The sequence below is a fragment of the Hypomesus nipponensis genome, chromosome 21 (assembly GCF_054491055.1).
Source record: "Hypomesus nipponensis isolate SF chromosome 21, ASM5449105v1, whole genome shotgun sequence".
NCBI classification, from domain to species: Eukaryota; Metazoa; Chordata; class Actinopteri; order Osmeriformes; family Osmeridae; genus Hypomesus; species Hypomesus nipponensis.
The window spans coordinates 5346614-5365114 of record NC_140381.1 but is presented as its reverse complement, the minus strand read 5'-3'; the positions used below and the strand labels follow the sequence as shown (position 1 = coordinate 5365114).

Here is an 18501-nt window from a genome sequence, read left to right as displayed (position 1 = left end):
GTTAGTGTTGCTTACCGCTAGATGGTGCTATCGCAATGTAATTGTCAATCACCACACAACCACACATGGGAATACCGTTTAACTCGTTTAGACAATTATACAGATGCAGTTTGCAGTCTTATAAAATAATATGAAAATACTCTACAATGCAAAAACATTACCGATTTTCAAATGACTTAAACATGTTACAGTTTTGTACACAAAGGTTTCTTAAACAGTTTAACAAAAACAAAATGAAGTCACTTTGTTCATGGATGCTTCTCGTTGCTTCATCTTGCTTTCAAAGCTACAACATTCCTGCACGGCATCGCCACAGACTTCCTCGAGCTCCCCCTCGATGCTGAAAAAAAAGCAACCCAAACGTGAGGAACACAACCAGTGGCGAAAATCTGCTATCAATTTTGGGGGACACAATTATATGTCAATTTGTCAAGAGCAATTCCTGAGGGGGACACCAAAATTACTGCTCTAACACAACAACATCCTACATTGTAATATGTGAAATGTATATTATTCATATTATTGACATTTCCTTATGTTTACAGTGATTTATTGGGGGGGACAAATCATTTTCCCCAGGATGGGGGGTTGTGTCCCCCCCGGAATTTCCACCTATGAACTCAACTGACAACCAACTCAAGGATCACGACAGTGAGCTACCATAAAAACGAAGGGGGGTGTTTCGTTGTCTCCTTGGCGCCAGTACTCACTCTAGGACGGCCATCTTGAAACTCCGGTCCCTCTTGAAGCTGGTGAGGATGGGAATGGCCACATCTTTGAACTGGTTTCCCATCAGGTGAAGCTCTGTCAGGTGTGAGGGGTTGGCCTTAAGGGCCTCTCTCAGGTATGTGAAGCTCAACATGGTGAGAGCACAGCTTCTCAGTCTGGACCCAAAGAGACAGACAATGACTACAATTCCAAACCTGTTGCAAGGGTTGTGAGACTTTGCTGATGTTATGAACACGTTTTTTTTATCCCCCAAATGTCTCAGTTAACATTTATATAAAATGCAGGGCTTGACATAAGATATTATGAATTGTATTATGAAATCCCCTTTCATTCAGTAGACATTCTACAGTTTCCCCTCAGGTTGTGATGTGACTATTCACATTTGAGGGAACTTCTCGAAGAGATGGCGGATCTTACAGCAGTATTTCCAGTTTGCAGACAGGCAGGCTGAGGCCATCACAGAGCAGCTTGGCTCCCTGGTCCTGCAGGTGGTTGTTGCTGAGGTCCAGCTCTCTCAGCGTGCACGGCTCCTTCACCAAGCCCTCCACCAGCCACGTGCAACTCTTCTCCGTCAGGTGGCAGTCGTTCAGCCTGGAGAGGGGTCAGATGGCTGAGCGGTTAGGGAGTTGGGCTCGTCATCGGAAGGTTGCCGGTTCGATTCCCGGCCGTGCAAAAGAACGTTGTGTCCTTGGGCAAGGCACTTTAACCCTACTTGCCTCAGGGAGAATGTCCCTGTGCTTACTGTAAGTCGCTCTGGATAAGAGCGTCTGCTAAATGACTAAATGTAAATGAGATAAGGGAGAGGGTGATGGTGAAAACGGTCAAATCTGTACTCCTGCTGAATGTCTCACCCCATTTAGACAGGGTAACCCCTTGAAAAGCACACATTATTTTATTTTCTTTACCTTAGGATCTCTAGTTCATTTTGTGGACTCTTTAAAATGGGAGCTAGCTTGCTCACGCCGGCGTCGCCAAATGTATTTCTGCTCAGGTCCAGGTGTTTCAGGTACTTGGGGTTCGAGTGCACAGCGTTGGTCAGGGCCTCACAGCCTTTCTCAGTCATCTCACAGCTGGCAAGACTGAGGTCAGAAGGACAAGCAACAAAGAGTTGGAAGCGAGAAACAAAATGACAGAATGAGAGATGCAAACAGCGGGATGGGAAGATAGTCTTACTTGAGTGTCTCTATTTGACATTTAGGATCCACCAGGGCCTTGCAGAGATTGCTGATGCCGACATCCTTCAGAGTGTTGCTACTCAAGTTCAGGACTTTCAGGGAAGGGATGAATTTCAGAAAATCCCCAAGCATATTACAGGCCTTCTCCGTCAGTTTACAATGGCACAATCTGAGAAAGAGAAATATACATTTGAAATTCTCTGCACATTTGAAGAAAATAATAATACCATTAAAAGTTTATGGAAAAATAGATGACTGGATGGAAACTGAGTAAATACTCACTCTAGCTTCACTAGTTTAATTCCATTTAGTGATCTTAGGACTGTTGCGAGGCCATGGTCTTCAATGTTATTGATGCTCAAATCAAGCTCTTTGAGGTTGCTACAAAACGAATCCAAAACGGCAGCTAGTTTCCGACAGGCTCCTGCATCTACTTTGCAATACGAGAGGCTACAAAAGAGACAGCCAATCAGAACACGTTGTCATTTAGAGTTCAGCCTAGGCAATGCGCCTGTGTGAACATGTATGTATGAACATGTATGTATGAACATGTATGTTCATACAGGTAAGAAATGTCGTTAGTATTTCTCAAGCAAACATCTGGAATATCTGTGGGTGAAACAATCCAACATGTCATTAAAAACGGACAATCTAGCGAGATGGAAAACGACACATTTGACATTTTGTTCTGAAAACACGCAGTGCACTTACTTCAGTGAGCACAGCTCACTGTCCGGGCAGATCATCTGATCGCTCAGACAATTCAAGCCGTGCCCGCCGACGTCGTTCCCGCTCATGTCCACCTCCTTCAGGTACCGATTGGACCTGAGTATCTGGCTCAGGACCCCCCAGCCATCAGGACTGATTTTGGTGCCGGCCAGACACAGCTTCTCCAGTCGACAGTTGGGGTCCTTTATGCCTTTGTTGAGCGTCCACAGGCCGTGCTCCGTGATGTTGTTGAAGCCCAGGTCGAGTTCTCTCAGGTAGGACGTGTCCGAGCCCAGGATGGTGGCCAGGGGCTCGCAGCAGTTGTCCGTCAGGTTACAGAACCGCAGACTGGGGAGGGAGAGAAATTAGGTGTGTGGGGGGGGGTGTCAGTTGCTAGTTTCCAAAAACATTCCTTGCTTGAAACCTAATGTACGTGGCTTTGTTTGGCCACTGGAATAAAGGGTCATATATTTGACCAAAAGATGACTTGGCAATAAACACTAAAAGTTACAACGGGGAAACACCCGTCTTAGCGATGGCGACGTTACACGATAGAACGCTACGACTGTCCCCCTTACAAAGCTTTCCTGGTAGCCGCGATCGCCGGGAGACATCCGATGATCGTGGTGTCGGACGCGGCCGACACGTTCAGCTCGAAGACCGCCTGCCCGCCCGCCATGGCCAGCACCTGGTAGGCCAGGAAGGCCCACTCCACGGCCGTGTACCGCGAGTTGGCCGGCGCCCTCCGGGTGTTGAGGTAGCGCATCACCTGCTTCCGCAGGGTGTCGTAGTCCATGTCGTCCAGGCAGTAGAGCAGGTTGATGCACCTGTCCGACGTGGGGTTCTCCAGGAGCTTGTCCTTGACGTGCTCCACCACCATGAAGGCGTAGTCCGCCGTCCTCTCCTTGCAGCGGGTGGACACCCACTCTCGGGCCAGCGCCACCACGAAACGGAGGAAGATGTCCAGCTGGCCGTTGCGGCACGCCAGGGTCTTCTCCACGTTCTTCCTCAGGACGGGGGTCTTCAGCAGGGTGTCCACGGGGTCGTTGCCGGCCGAGATGGACATCCGTTCGGACGTGTGCACGACGCCGGCCGCGGCGAGGTACTCCAGCATGCTCAGGTGGGAGAAGTGGAAGACGGTGCTTTTGTCGGCCGCGAGCACTTCCCTCATGATGAGGGGGTTCGTCTTGGCGAACTCGGACGCAGCGTCGGCAGCGACGTTGAGCTCTTTCAGATCTGCCTCGTACAAGATCGTGTTGCCTTTCTCCAAGAGTTTGAGGGCTAACTTTTCTAGTTTTGAGATGGTTTCCTGGTTTTCTAGCGACATGTTTGACACATCAAACAGCAAGGTGTAGATATGAGTCAGATTTGATAAGGTATACTTCAGTCTACAGTCACATTCTGCTTTAGGAAGGGTCTTGGTGAAAACCCAGGCGCAAATGCAGGAGATCAGGGGTATCTGGCACAGAACGTCAAGGCGCTTATGCGTTTTCAAACACAAGATCACTTTGTCTGCCAGCTCCTTATCTTGAATGGCTTTGCCCCAGAACTTGTCCTTCTGTGCATCATTGAAGCCGTGGATTTCCGTAACCTTGTCAATGCATTCAATGGGGAGGCGGTTGGCGGTGCACTTTCGTGACGTTATCCAAATATGGGCGGAGGGAAGAAGTGTATCTTTTTGGATGAGGTTTGTCAAAAGGCAACCCACAGAGGACAGCTGTTCGACATTGGTCACTTTCTTGGTTTTCTTAAAGTCTAAAGTCAGACGACAGTCATTGAAACCGTCAAGGACAAACCAGAGTTTGTAGTTTTCTAAGTTAGGAATTCCAGGTTGTTTCAGTTCTGGGTACACTATATAAAGCAGGTCCAGTAAGCTTAGTCTCTTTTTCTTCAGCAAGTTAAGCTCCCAAAAAGAGAGCGGGAACACTAACTGGACATCTTGGTTGGTTTTACCCTCAGCCCAGTCCAGAACACATTTGTTAACGTGTGTACTTTTCCCGGAACCCGACACCCCTATCGTCAGCAAAGTTCTGAAATGTCTCACTTTACATCCACACTTAAAGATGTCAACCGTGGGGAATTTCTCAGGGGTCGGTTTGGGCGCTGGACTCCACTTGAATTCTTCGACTATCCTAAACTCATGACGGTACACATCCTCAACTTTACGGGGTCGAACTACCAGGTCTGTGCGCACTATGGGAAATCTTCCTTCTTCTGAGTTTTTACTTTTCAGATATTGATACTTTTTCTTCAGGATGGCTTTGAGCTTGGTTTGGATTTCTACTAATTCTGGGAAGTCAGACTCCCTGTCAAAGGAAATATAAAATAGTTAAATCCCTTCCCGAAATGTATCCTTGTTAAATATCTTCAAAACCTTTACAGAAGTTAACAGATTAATATATTACCTTTGCTCAGATGAACTTTGAGGTTTGCGACATTGAAACAGTTTTCCGGTAACGCTCATATTGTCCAGCAGGATGTCAGTTGAGGAGGTGTCAAACTATCTACACGGCTTATCGAACGTCAGTCTCTCGTACTGCCAAGGTAAATCCAGAAATAACCTTTTAGTTATTTCCTTGTAAATACCATAAGTACAAATACTGTTACACACGACAAGTAAACATTAACATAGAGGGGAAAAAAATGATACGATTGCTCAGTACATGCTGCATGAACTACGGCGTGCATTGTAAAACTAGGAAGTACGATAACTATCCAGCCTCCAGGTTGATTCAACTGTCCCTCTCAAGAAGTAGCGAGAAGTCCATACAGTGTAGGCTATCATTGATTTAAAAAAATACATTAACAGCTGTCACGAATTGAACATTTTGCTCGGTTAAATTAGTCATGTAAGTAGATTATACACTTCTATTTACACGCTGTACTGTGGTGATGTATTTTACCAGTTCATCTGGGAGAATCTGAAGTTGTGAACTCGTGGTGTTCCTTCTCCTCAGAACTTGACTTCTTAAGAAAATGCAGTATGTTGCCACCTGCTGCGAGGGAGGGTAACTGCATCTCCAGCGTGCGACGTCGCTCCAAAATTACATACATTTAAACATATATTAGCTAAGCGTTTTTCATCACAGTGATGTTTTGGTGAAATACGTTAACAGACACAAACTACATTTAACTAGTTGACTGTGTAGCCTGCAACAGCGATACCATACCAGGGCCACTAGAACCTGCAAAGATTATGGACAAACAAACATAAGTTATCTCACAATCTTATTATTACATTTCCAAATATCGGTTAGTAATGCACGTTAGAAACCTGTTCTTAAGTCTTAGATGTGGCAGGGGCAGAAATTAAACAGGAACGTTAATACTGCCTCAAGTTGGAAGAATCTTTCATATCAAGATGCAGACAAAATATTAGTTCCAGTTCCGAGTCTTAATCACAGCATTTGATGTTGTATTGTTGTATTGTATAGGATTCTGAGAGACTGCTACCACCCATCCTTCAGTCTCTACCGAAGAATTCGGTCGCGCACAAGCAGACTGGACAACAGTTTCTATGCAAGGGCCATCAGGCTTCTAAATGGACATTGATATGGACATTGATACATTTCTCACTAGCCACTTCGCATTGATACATTTCTCACTAGCCACTTTACACTGTCACGTTAGGCTACTGGTTGCACTATCACCAATATTGCACTAAGTGTACCATAGGTCAAGAAGGTTACTGTATATTGTATACTACTTTGTATATTTAGGAGGTTTATTATAGTTGTAGCTTATCATAGATGTGATCTATGTTCTAGCCTACTTCCATGTTATGCCAAGTTGTTTTGCATTGTCTTGTCCCAAGAATTTCAGTGCCCAGTCTGACCTTTTGTTGTGTGTATCTGAATAAAAGACTTGAAACTATTGTTGTCAAAAATAACAGCATAATTCATTAAGTTAATTTTAGTTTGTAACTAAATTCCAATCAACTTGAAACTGTACGTAAATATTATGAAACTATTTGATCATCACTGAAAGCTAAACTCCATATTTAGTTCTCACAATTCAAAACATGATAGTTTTTAATGCAATAACTCGAATTCATCAATTCAAATGTCAATTTATTTGTGCCCATAATCAAGAAAAGACCACTGTTTCAAGCGTTCATCCAGCAATAAGTAACCATACACAAAATGAGCACCCTTTATAGAGTCCAGGTGTTTAATTAATATGGACCAAACCATCTGCAGGGGAGCTTTGTGTCACACATCCCAACCTTGTTAACTTGGTTGTTGTGAACAAAACATGAATTATACAATGGACATACATATTTACAATACAACATACAAACATGAAGATTGTTGTTTTGCAATTGAGCAAACAAGCACACCTTAACAAACCCAAGCCAATTTCCCCCGCCAATTAACAATGGGAGTGGCGAGCGCTAGATAACTAGAGGCATTGTTCCAGTTGTGCTTCTTTTGGCTGTGTGCCACTCACCCTGGCGAAGCTATCACTAACAGGCAAGTAACAGGCAAATGCATGACTACCCGTTATCATGCCCATGAGATAGATTATCTCCATTGTAGCCTGAAACTAGAATACGCTTAACCCTGCAGAGGAACTCCTGGTCTCAATGTAGAGGAAGATGCACTGACTTGGGCATTAAGGCTGCAGTTCTTTATATACTGACAGTACCGGTACCAGTGGCGATTTTACTATTTTTAGGGGTGCTCAAGCACACCTTAATTTCATCTCGGCACGTTTCATTTGATGCTGGTAGTTCATGAAGAAAGGGACTTTGTTTTCATTCATTAAATATTTTGTATAATAAATGTATTGTTATCCACTGAAATTAGCAAGGGGGTTTAACACTTTTGCAAGGCACTGTATCTGTCACATTCTCATTGGGGCTGAGCGCCCCTAAAGGTCTGATCCTAGAATCGCCCTTGACCTGTAGGTACGTTTGTGTGTGCACGTTTCCCCCCTCTGTTACCAGCCTGCTGCAGAAGTACGCCAGTACAACAAAGCTGAGGTGCTCTACCACTCCCTCTTCAACCACCTGTAGCTACACATCTAAAGCCCCTCATACAGGTACAACCAGAGGGATATTGCTTGCTTAAGCAATACTACCTTTAGACTGCCGTTGTAGACATCTGTTTTTCTTTCACGTATTTGATTAATGCAGTTCTGAAATGCCCGACTGTTTCAGGTGGCGTTGCCATGCCTGCTGGAGAAATCCCCTGCTCTTTGTCGCCCCCAGGAGGCCCGACCTGTATGGCACGGTACTGCGTCTGGTCCTGTCCCACATGGAGGTGGAACACAATTGCTGCCTCTGCGCAGGGTTTAGGCCGGCATCCTGGCTGCCTGCCTGCCACTCTTCATAGCCAGGTGGTGCATTTACTCCGTACTGATGGGATGAAACCATTTACATTTTCTGATTATGTAAAACCATTACATGATGTCAGTTGTTAGTTCTATCATGGTTTGTTGTACTCTTATGATTCATTTTAAATCAAGATCTAATATTTATGTTCAGATTGTTTTTTTGTAACCCCCCAAAAATGTGTATGCATGTGGGGAGGGGTTACAAAAACCTAGAATCATCTATGGCCATTTGTCTCTGTCTGCACGCAGTTCTTCACGTTGTCTGAAGCGAAGTCGCTGGTTGGTTGTAAAAAAGGCTGTACTTAAGGTAGTACTGACTACTGCTGTCATCACAGAGCAGCTGTGCACTTCAGACCTCTCCAGGTTGCTAGGTTACTTAAATATTTAGTTGCCAGTCTGTATCTGTGTCCTAACAGGATTGGTTTCTTGGTGGTGTGCCACCCGAAATGCACGGAGCTGCGTGATGGACCAGAGGAGCAGAGCCAGATCGCCAAAGCCTAGCCAAGGTCAGGGGTCACAGCGGTGTCTGTTCAGAGATTCCAGTTCCTGTTGTGGCCCTTCATTATGTGTGCTAGGAGCCTGCTGAGGTTACTGGCTGACTTGTCCTCAAAGGACACATCGGCTGCTGGACCACGCCACCAAGCGAAAAGTACAGGTGTGTGACGTGAACGTAGCTGGAAAAGGTATATGTGGAGATCTCACAGCCAACTTGATATTTGTGTTTCTGTTCCAGATTCTTCTACAGAATGTGGACAGTGGCTGTGCCAGGGCGCCTGTGCTTTACTGCCTGCAGATGGTATTCCAGAGACATCACCACTGCTGGATGAGCTATCACCACCTATACCAGAACATGTTGTACTGTGTATATAAACTTTAAAAAAGACTGATTCTGCCTTCAAACATGTTTATTTCAGATCATTACATACACAACCAATTCAACCAATAACATACAATAAAAACAATTCAACTAATTTTTTTTTTGGTAAAAATGCAGGAGAAGGAGTTCGAGATAGCGCGCGCACAGGGGCATTTTCAGGCAGTAATTGCTCAGGTAGCTGGACAGGGATGGTCAGAAGATTGAGGCTGGGCCCATGTCCTATCACAACACAAATGTTCAAAAGATTAAGTACAAAATTCATAAAGACCAGATGAACAATGTTAAGAACCAAGTGCCATTATTAGACCATTTTACCTTGAAGGCTGACAAGGTGAGTGTCTCCTCAATGTGAACAGGCTGTTTTCTAGAGCCTTGTCAAATGCATGGATGGGGAAGTTGTCAATGTCTCCATACTGTAACAAATGCACACCCAACAATTTGATTAACACACAAGTTGTGTAGAGCAGGGGTTCCCAATCCTGGTCCTCGGCCCTCCTGCCCTGCATGTTTTAGATGTTTCCTTGTTCCAACACACCTGATTCAAATGAATGGTCGTTAGCAGGTTTCTGCATAACTAGATAACGGCCCATTCATTGGAATCAGGTGTGTTGGAGCAGGGAAATATCTAAAACATGCAGGGCAGGGGGTCCCGAGGACCAGGATTGAGAACCACTGGTGTAGAGGACAAGTCACAAATGAGACACTTTCCTCCTTTGGGGGGAGGAAACATTTGTCAGGATGACAAACAGCATATTTAACTTACATAAGCTCGTGTTGAGACCAATAGATGAGGTTTCTGTGCATCTGGTCCAGGGCCTTCTCATAGTTCTTACTCGACTTCACCTGAGAGACATGACCAAATGATGGAGAAGTCATCTATCTGCGTACCAACACACAACCCTTTACTGTGTCGCTGGAAAAGCTGCACTGTCAATAACCTTTATGTACAGGAAACATTGTAGTTTAAAGAATTACATTTTAGTCAAACTATATTAGACACCATCTCCAGATTCTCTGAAGCAGCAGTAATTGATGGAGTTAGATTAGTTTCAGAATTTACAAACGTAACGCGATTCACAAATAAATGTCAAGATTCAACATCTTTGAGCCCGATATTCTCTGCAGCCCATCAGATGTCTCTTCCAATTTTAGCCAATCACATTAACGTGTCTATGTGGACTACAAAAACCTGCCATAGTGCCATAATAATGGACATTGTCTCCTTGAGATCACGTCACGAGCAATGTCGGTAGCATGAAGGTGAAATATTGCTTGTTAATCTTATTCAACCGATTATCATACGTGATTGAATATTCTTGATAATGGCAGGATTCATTCAAGGGTTTCCTAGGCTAACGTTTAGCAAACTAACTGTGACTGGGAAAAATTGGAAGACATATCTGATAGGCTGCAAAGAATGTTTTAGAAAAAATGCATTTGTGAATCTAAGCGCTTCAGGAAAGTTACTCAAATCCAAGGATTTGTAACTCCGCGTTCGTCAGATTGCAAATACATGTAGGCCTATTCGGGTCAAAGATGTTGAATCCCGTTACATTTTTGAGAATTATGAAACTTTTCTAACTCCATTATAGTAACTGTGTATTATCGAAAGACAGGCTAACATCACGACACGTTAAGTATCATTATAAACCAACTTGACCTTTTCCTGTCTGATGGTTGCACAAGCCTGTTACGTTGAACTCAATCCTGCATCCCTTGCTACAACCAAACATCTTCAGGCGGAGCAGAACTGTTTGATACCGATAACTTAAGTTCTAGTAACGAAAGATGTCAGGTTCTAACGTGCATTTGGGTAGCTGGTTAGCACACAGGCAAACCCGCAACTTTAGCTACCGCTGTTTTTTGGTATTCATGTTTACTGGTTGAGATTTATGGACCCAATTAAAACTATCAATTGAAAAGATCTGAAACCGAATATGGGTACCGGAGAGAAAACCAACACGGGACTTTAAATTCCCCGATGAACATGTTATTAGGCTATCGCTACGCTAGCTAGCAAACGGATAAATCGACAAGTCCAGCACACACCATTGGAGTTACTTACGTCGTCGTGCTGCATTTTCAAATCCTTTTCAACGTGTGGTTGACGGCTTCTCGGCTGTTTCAACTGTCAATAAAATAAAAAAATATAAATTGTAACGTAACATCTATTTTAGGTTTTGAGTCAGTGAAGCCAAGACATGACATCAGGAACGCCGACATTTTTTTTGCGTGACACAATATTTCTTCTGAGGGTATACTAAGGCACATTACAACCTATGTTGCATTATCGCCACCTAGTGTTCGGCGGCCTAAGTGTTTATAACCTCAAAAATACATATTGCTATACATATTGGTTTACTGTGGTGTCGAAATGCACTAAATACGCGATCAAATAAAACATACTATTGAGTGGTGTTCCATCCCTATTTATATATTTTTTACACAATATTTTCTACAGTTGACCAGCAATTGCAGCAAAAAACAATATAGCATCATTTACGTATACAGTATACAGATACAGTATTTCTATAGTGATATACAAGTTTATAAATGGGAAAGTGATTGAACCCAAAGGCATCTTCAATTTCCTCTTCAAAGTCCACATACATCTCATCAGCAGTTGTGAACAAGTCAACAGTGCCATCACAATGCTCCGATTTTTCTCGAGCCACAGTTCAAATGTTCGCGTGTCCTCTTGCTGCCGAAGAACCGTGGAAATGAACAAGCAGGATACGATGTCACGACTTCCAGGTACTTCCAGAGCGAAAGGCACGATGTCCTCGCTTCTCATTCGTTAGACGTTCTGAACTGAGCAAAACACTTGACGCTCACATCTCAAAAAAGAGCTAAAAGCAACACTAGAGCCTTCTTTACAAACTTCCTCTTAAAGGCTTTTTTTTCATAACAACACTGTACTTCTCAATGTGTAGTATTACAGCTCACCACAAAACCATCAACAAAGGAGCCACTGGGCTTCAGTCTGTCTCATTCCTCTCCAGCTGTTAAACAGTCTCAAAAATCAAGATTAGGTCTGGACAAAAAACATGACACCATTAGAGTGTTAGGAAATGACAATACAGCGGGCCTACGACAAAAAATGTTTGCAGTCCCTCATAAACATCTACAGAATACAGTACAGTACAATTATTCCCCACCACTCGGTTCTATAAGCAGTTTCCGTTGTTCTGGCTTGCAGGGATACAGAGATTCAGGTTGGGGACCCTCCGGTAGACAAAGTGAAACGTCTGCACGTGTGGACGGCTATGGACCTCTGCTTTGATTCGCTGAGGGTGCGTGTCTGGCGCCAGCTGCTGCCTCGTTTCCTTGGTGACCAGAAACAGGGCGTGGTTTTCGGGGTCGGGGACCTTGAACTTGTAGGCGCAAAGAGAGCAGACTTCTTCTGTGGTGGAGTAAGGGTGAACCTGCAGGGTCTTGGCGGTGCAGCCAGAATCTACTTCCTGCAAGGCCACGCGTAGATAGTTCTGTGGGAGAGGACGATCCCGGCAGAGTGGCAGTCAGTGAACGTGATACTTGCTAGTAAACAGGAACAAAATCACACGTAAAAGCGCAACATCGACATCTCTATGCACCATTTAGTGGACATAAATAACACAAGGCCATGCAACTGATTGATAAATCCCCACATGCGTGATTAGGCAAGGTAGGGAGATGAACAAGAGACTCATCGAGGAGCGTAGGTTGGAGGTCAAGGCAGACAGACGAAGAAGAGAGATGCACATATGAAGAACAGAGCGGGTTTATTGGTGGAAATTAACTGGTCTTCTTCTCCCTCCCTCCAGGGGGCAGTACTGACCGATCAGTAACACGCCAACGGCCCATTTTGAAATGGAATAATGACATGAGAGAATCTAAATAAACAAGTCTGGCAAATGTATGGCCTTTGTATGTGAACTGCCAGTTCACACATGAACGCAACAACTGATAGGGGGGTTTTCATACAGGCAGGAAACCCATAGAAAACAAGGATTTCTACCTAAATACATAGAAACACGACTAAATACACAGACAGTTAACTGAATCAAGACACATGCATAGCCATGGAGACAGATAGGGGTACAGACAAGGGATATGCAGAAGGCAAACAAGCACGCAGACATGACACCAAGCAGGGATGACCTCAACACACTGACACAGCACAGAAGCCCAGAAGCACCCAGAGTATTTCTCTTCTACATCTCACGACATTCCGATTGAAGTGGTTTCCATATTCTACATGCAGGGGGTAGGGCAGGCGGAGGGAGAAGGAGGGAGGTGAGAGGGTGCGATTCAAGGAGTGGAGTGGGGGGCGGGGGGGGCAAAGATTGAATGACTCACTACCTGGGGACGGGGAGGGACGGGGGTCAGGTTGTGGGGAGGGGTCAACTGTGGGTCAGGTCAGGTGGCGATACCTGGAAGTCGTCTACAGAGGGCGCTGTGCGCTGGGCCGTGCGGCGGCGGTGCCACTGGTGCAGCGTGTCCCTGGCCTCAGAGCTGAGCACGCGCGCAGCCTGCTCCTCCTGGAAGTTCTTGATGAGGGCCATGGCTCCGTAGGCACTGGTCAGGTAGTAGCCCCCTGGAGGCCGGGGGAGGGGGGGGGGGTTAGGTCGGGGAGTGAGGGGGGAAAATGAAGAAGAAGAAAAAGAGTTCCGGAAAATTAACAATAGTGATAGGGATTGACAAGCATTTTGACGACCGACCTAGGGACATAGACCTTCATTAGATTCACGTACTGTACGAGCACTCAAACACACACTCACACACACACTCACACACACACTCACACGCACGTTGGAAAGAATGCCATGGTGAGGTGAGACCCCTCCCTAAACAGGAGTACCCAGCCCTGAGAAACACATTCCAGCATAGTCTAACGACCTTCCTGTGGAACTCCACCAAATGTTCCCTGACGAACCAGCAGCAGGTACCTTCCTCAGCATGGATTACACAACAGTCTGGCTTCCCTGCCTGAAGCCATCTGGCTTTCTCCCTCGATGGCTTCATTCAACTATTTAAGGTTGTGCAAGTTCATGTGGAGATCGTTTTTTTTCCTTCTTCGACAAAGAAGACAATGATGTGCTTTGCTTGTGAGTGAGCATGCTTCTTGGAGTGGGATAGTAAGGCCTTGAGTAGGAGTAAAGACCCAGGCCTATTGGATGAAACTGCTCTGTCATTCTATCAGGCCAGGTTCAATGTTGATGAAGGATGCCGTGATAACATGGACTGTGTCTGTACTGTCTGAAAGGGGATATTCATCCATTTATCTCTGGCCTTTACACAGGAAGTGGGAGACATGCAGGGTTCACTCTTCATACTGTTTCTTGTGCGTGTATGTGTACAGTACGTGTGTCTGTGTGTGTATGCGGTCCTTGTGTGTCTGTCAATTGTGTGCGTGTGTAAGTGTGTGTGCAGTGTTTCCCACACATAGACTCATTTGTGGCGGTGCGCCACAGAATCAACACCGGCCGTCACACACTGCGTTTCGTTGTTATATATATATTTCATACCGCTATTTAAAACACACAGCGTATTCGTTCAGCTGCATTTCTTTTTCCTGCTCTCCCTCCGTCTCTCTGTCACTTACGCGTCTCTCTCACATACACACACACACAGTCACAACGTCAGCACATGTTAGCAACGACGAATAGATACGCCGTTCTAGTAAGACAGACAGCTATATCAGCGTGACTTCAGCATCCGTACCATAGCTAAAAGTTTTGTAAAGTGGAGGCTACTTTTCGCTAGGTACCTCTGAACATGTCTTAATCTGCTAGACAAGTGGGTTCCCCATCGTTCTTTTGGTGAGCTGTCTCACAAGCCCTATTTACCCGTCGTCATGGAGCCAACCAGCTAAATAGTTATTTGGAATTAGCGTTGGTACTTGCATTTATGAAGACATTGTTTACAATATTTTTAGGCTTCAACCAGTGCTGCTCAAGCAGAAAGACAGGGTCAGGGAGAGAAAGAGAGAGATTTGTTAGGCATTGAAGAAAGAGTAGGAGAGGAGGACAGCATCCCAGCATGCTGCTGTGAGAGAGCCAGCTGAAGGTGAGAAGGACAAACATATGTAGAAACAGGCAAGTAAGAAAGCAGGACTCAGGACAAGGGAACTCAAGGAAGAACAACACCCACAAATTGCTTTCTAATCTGTGGGAAACACTGGTGTGTATACATGTGTGTAAGTGTGTGTGTGTGTTTGTGTCTACACGTGTGTGTGCGTGTGCCTACCCTCTCCGTGCAGCAGAGAAGGATCCAGAAGCTCCATCATGTAGAGGATCTCAGTGTCCAGCTGAGGCATGTCACACTGAGCCAGGACATAGGTCAGCATGGGCAGGAAGTGGTCAGCCCCATACATCCTACCTGGGAGACCAACACACACACACACACACACACACAGAGACAGACCCACGCACACAAAATGAGTTGAAGGTAAGGTGAGGGCGTTTCTCAGATCAGAGATAAGCGAGATTTTAACCCACACAGACAAACAACACACACACACACACACACACAAACCGTTTCTATACCTGAGTTGTCCTGCATGATGGTGTAGATGAGCTTGCAGACCCTCAGCAGCAGCATGACCTTCTTCTCCGGGGAGTACATCTTCCGCAGGTTCAGGAACTTGTGGCGGATCTTCTCCACGGCCACCGGGTCGGGGGGGACGGCCCCCTCCACGCCCAGGTCCTGGGGCTGCCGAGCCTTGGCCAGGGCCAGGTTCTCTCTGAGCTGCTGCCAGGCTCCACTGCTCACCTGGGGGAGAGGAGAGGTGAGGTGAGGAGAAGAGAGGTGAGGAGAAGTGAGGTGAGGAGAGGTGAGGAGAGGAGAGGAGAGGAGAGGTGAGGAGAAGTGAGGTGAGGTGAGGAGAGGTGACGTGAGGAGAGGTGACGTGAGGAGAGTTGAGGAGAGGAGAGGTGAGGAGAGGAGAGGAGAGGTGACGTGACGTGAGGAGAGGTGAGGAGAGGTGAGGTGACGTGAGGAGAGGAGAGGTGAGGTGAGGAGAGGAGAGGAGAGGAGAGGTGAGGAGAGGAGAGGTGACGTGAGGAGAGGAGAGGTGAGGAGAGGTGAGGAGAGGCGAAGGAGGGTAGAGAGGAGAGGAGAAGGAGGGTAGAGAGGAGAGGAGAAGGAGTGAGGCGAAGTGAGGAGAAGGGGAAGAGAAGAAGAGAGTAGAGAGGTGACACGAGGAAAAGGTGAAGATAGGAGCTGGGGGGGGGGGGGGGGGTTGGGGCGGGGCGGGGCTCACCTGGAAGTCATGGAGGGCCACCTCCACCACCGTCTTCAGAGGCTTCAACACACACTTGTGCATGGCCTTCTCTAGGACCTGGTCTGGAGAGGGAGACACACCGTTACTAGCACACACCTTTCAAACATTACACATATTGGCAGTGATCAAATACTTTCTTACACAGTTCTAAAGATATAAATTCTTCTCTTGGTAATAATCCAACCAATGAAATGATCAAAGTAACCACTTTAGACCCACTGTAAATGTTTAACGATGAAAGACTTTGTTTGACCTAGCAACCGTTCAGCCATTCACAAGCCTTTTATTGAACCCTTCCTCATAACCCTGACATAAAGAGACAATTCTACACCCCAACTGTAACAACCATAGTTTCAACACTGATGGGACCTTAAGTTCTTGGAATATGACATGATCTCTACGTAGGCAGTTTTACACATACTGTCCTATGACTTCAAATCATCTGAACGCGTGTTCAGCTCAGAGGCACTGCAGTTGCAAAAGGAACTGTGAGTTCACATTCTTTACGTGTGGGTTCATGGGACCAACCTACTCCTCCTCTGACATCAAACTGTCACACACGAGTGCCCTCCAGGCCAGCTCGGGGTCAGCTGAGGTGCAGCTCTGGGGGCCAGGGAGGGGTGGGGGATAGGGGGCTGGGGGATGGGGGATGGGGGGTGGGGGATGGGGGGCTGGGGGGTGGGGGATAGGGGGCTGGGGGATGGGGGGCTGGGGGGTGGGGGATAGGGGGCTGGGGGATGGGGGGTGGGGGATGGGGGGCTGGGGGGTGGGGGATAGGGGGCTGGGGGATGGGGGGCTGGGGGGTGGGGGATAGGGGGCTGGGGGATGGGGGCTGGGGGATAGGGGGCTGGGGGGTGGGGGATAGGGGGCTGGGGGATGGGGGGATGGGGGGCTGGGTGGTGGTGGGATGGGGGCAGGGGGATGGGGGGCTGGGGGATGGGGGGCTGGGGGGTGGTGGGATGGGGGGCAGGGGGATGGGGGATAGGGGGCTGGGGGATGGGGGATGGGGGGCTGGGGGATGGGGGGGCTGGGGGGTGGGGGATAGGGGGCTGGGGGGTGGGGGATGGGGGGCTGGGGGGTGGTGGGATGGGGGGCTGGGGGGTGGGGGATAGGGGGCTGGGGGGTGGGGGATGGGGGGTGGTGGGATGGGGGGCTGGGGGGTGGGGGATGGGGGGCTGGGTGGTTCTTTCCCTCTACACATTGGCAAATAAATAAAGTTGGACTCCCGCACCGGGTGACTGTTTATGTAGACTAGAGTGCTGCGGAAGGTACTCTTTCTTATCTGAACCTGAGGGAAGTGCAGGGGTTGGAAATCACACACACACCCATGAATGCAATACGGAAACACACCCAGACATACAGACAGAGACATACTACACACACACACACACTTCCTCACTGCAAATTTCCTGTCTCCTTTGTAGAATGAGCTATGTTTGTTATTGTGCCTTTCAGCCATTGTAAAGCAGTTAGGTTGGCTCATGATCAGTATTAGGGGAGGACTATTGGATGTTAGTGATGGCTGTCTTACTGAAGGCCAGAACACCAAGCCAGGAAGAGAGTCCAAGATTTAATAATATCTTACACACGCACGCAATATAGGTCCCACAATAACCCCCCCCCCACGCACACACAAAGTGAGAACTCAGCCAACATATTATCGCCATGTTTTGCAGAGCTGCAAGAATGGCTCGTCCTTCACCATGACATCCTTCCTCCACGAGTCAAGCAGTGGAACACTCTGTCTCTGTCTCTGTCTCTGTCTCTGTCTCTGTCTCTGTCCCTCCCTCCCTCCCTCCCTCCCTCCCTCCCTCCCTCCCTCCCTCCCTCTCGCTCTCTCGCTCTCTCTTGCTCTCTCCCGCTCTCTCTCGCTCTACCCCTTTTCTCTTTCTTCGTCTCGCTCTCTCCATATTCTTTGTCTCTCTCTCCTATCCCTCGTATTACAGTACCAATCCTGCCATCTTGTAATTTAAAATACGTTTTCGGTTTAAACCATAAACTAAAGATAGATTATCCACCCTTATCTTGATCACATCTCTGGTTACACAATATAGTACAATAAAACAGATTAGAACTGCAGTAGGACCTCCGGGATGATGTTCTTTCACTATAACGTTCCTGTTTCTGGGCCTAAATTCCACGACGTAGATTTCACGACGTAAATGATGCGTGTTTAAGTGTAGGCTCACTTCTCTATTCTTTGTTAGCATATGCTGCGGGTCGACGCTTGACGTCAACTCGCTGTCTGCTCGCCTTCACACGCAACTACTGAGCCTGAACTGCTCTGTGGGCACAGTGGGTCGCCTTCACACGCAACTACTGAGCCTGAACCGCTCTGTAGGCACAGCGGGTCGCCTTCACACGCAACTACTGAGCCTGAACCGCTCTGTGGGCACAGCGGGTCGCCTTCA

General features: G+C 46.9%; 2 protein-coding genes and 1 long non-coding RNA gene across 5 annotated transcripts in view; 1 reads left to right on the top strand and 2 right to left on the bottom strand.

Moving 5' to 3' along the window:
* Positions 1–64: 64 nt before the first annotated feature.
* Positions 65–5626, bottom strand: LOC146237581 (NACHT, LRR and PYD domains-containing protein 12-like). Of its 2 annotated transcripts, XM_084684864.1 has the most exons (10): positions 5516–5626; positions 5018–5148; positions 3191–4918; positions 2616–2960; positions 2187–2354; positions 1903–2073; positions 1635–1808; positions 1147–1320; positions 711–884; positions 65–340 (listed from the first exon to the last, which is right to left on the bottom strand). In XM_084684864.1, the coding sequence occupies exons 2-10, from the start codon at positions 5074–5076 to the stop codon at positions 220–222; spliced, it is 3114 nt and encodes a 1037-aa protein (XP_084540990.1). In that variant the 5' UTR covers positions 5077–5148; positions 5516–5626; the 3' UTR covers positions 65–219. The 2 variants fall into 2 exon arrangements, with proteins under 2 accessions (XP_084540990.1, XP_084540991.1); XM_084684865.1 differs by lacking the exon at positions 5516–5626 and having other exon boundaries at positions 5018–5252.
* A 1411-nt stretch (positions 5627–7037) lies between these two features.
* On the top strand, positions 7038–8833 carry LOC146237580 (uncharacterized). Of its 2 annotated transcripts, none has more exons than XR_014740574.1 (6): positions 7038–7084; positions 7561–7655; positions 7825–7952; positions 8199–8256; positions 8366–8604; positions 8683–8833. It is a non-coding gene; the product is annotated as an uncharacterized LOC146237580 (long non-coding RNA). The 2 variants fall into 2 exon arrangements; XR_014740573.1 differs by having other exon boundaries at positions 7774–7952.
* Positions 8834–8836: 3 nt separating this feature from the next.
* Positions 8837–18501, bottom strand: part of LOC146237579 (ras and Rab interactor 2-like) — a 29749-nt gene continuing 20084 nt past the window's right edge. Inside the window, 8 exon segments of the mRNA XM_084685364.1 lie at positions 8837–9045; positions 9142–9239; positions 9590–9669; positions 10892–12311; positions 13239–13402; positions 15055–15186; positions 15354–15579; positions 16070–16152. Coding sequence (XP_084541490.1) covers positions 11994–12311; positions 13239–13402; positions 15055–15186; positions 15354–15579; positions 16070–16152 — 923 coding nt within the window. The 3' untranslated portion in view covers positions 8837–9045; positions 9142–9239; positions 9590–9669; positions 10892–11993.

Coding starts and splice junctions, on each gene's coding strand:
- LOC146237581 (XM_084684864.1), bottom strand. CDS start 5,076: ATGAGCGTTACCGGAAAACTGTTTCAATGTCGCAAACCTCAAAGTTCA. Junction 4,919..5,017: donor CAAAGTTCATCTGAGCAAAG/GTAATATATTAA, acceptor TTCCTTTGACAG/GGAGTCTGACTTCCCAGAAT. Junction 885..1,146: donor TGCAAACTGGAAATACTGCT/GTAAGATCCGCC, acceptor CTTTGGGTCCAG/ACTGAGAAGCTGTGCTCTCA.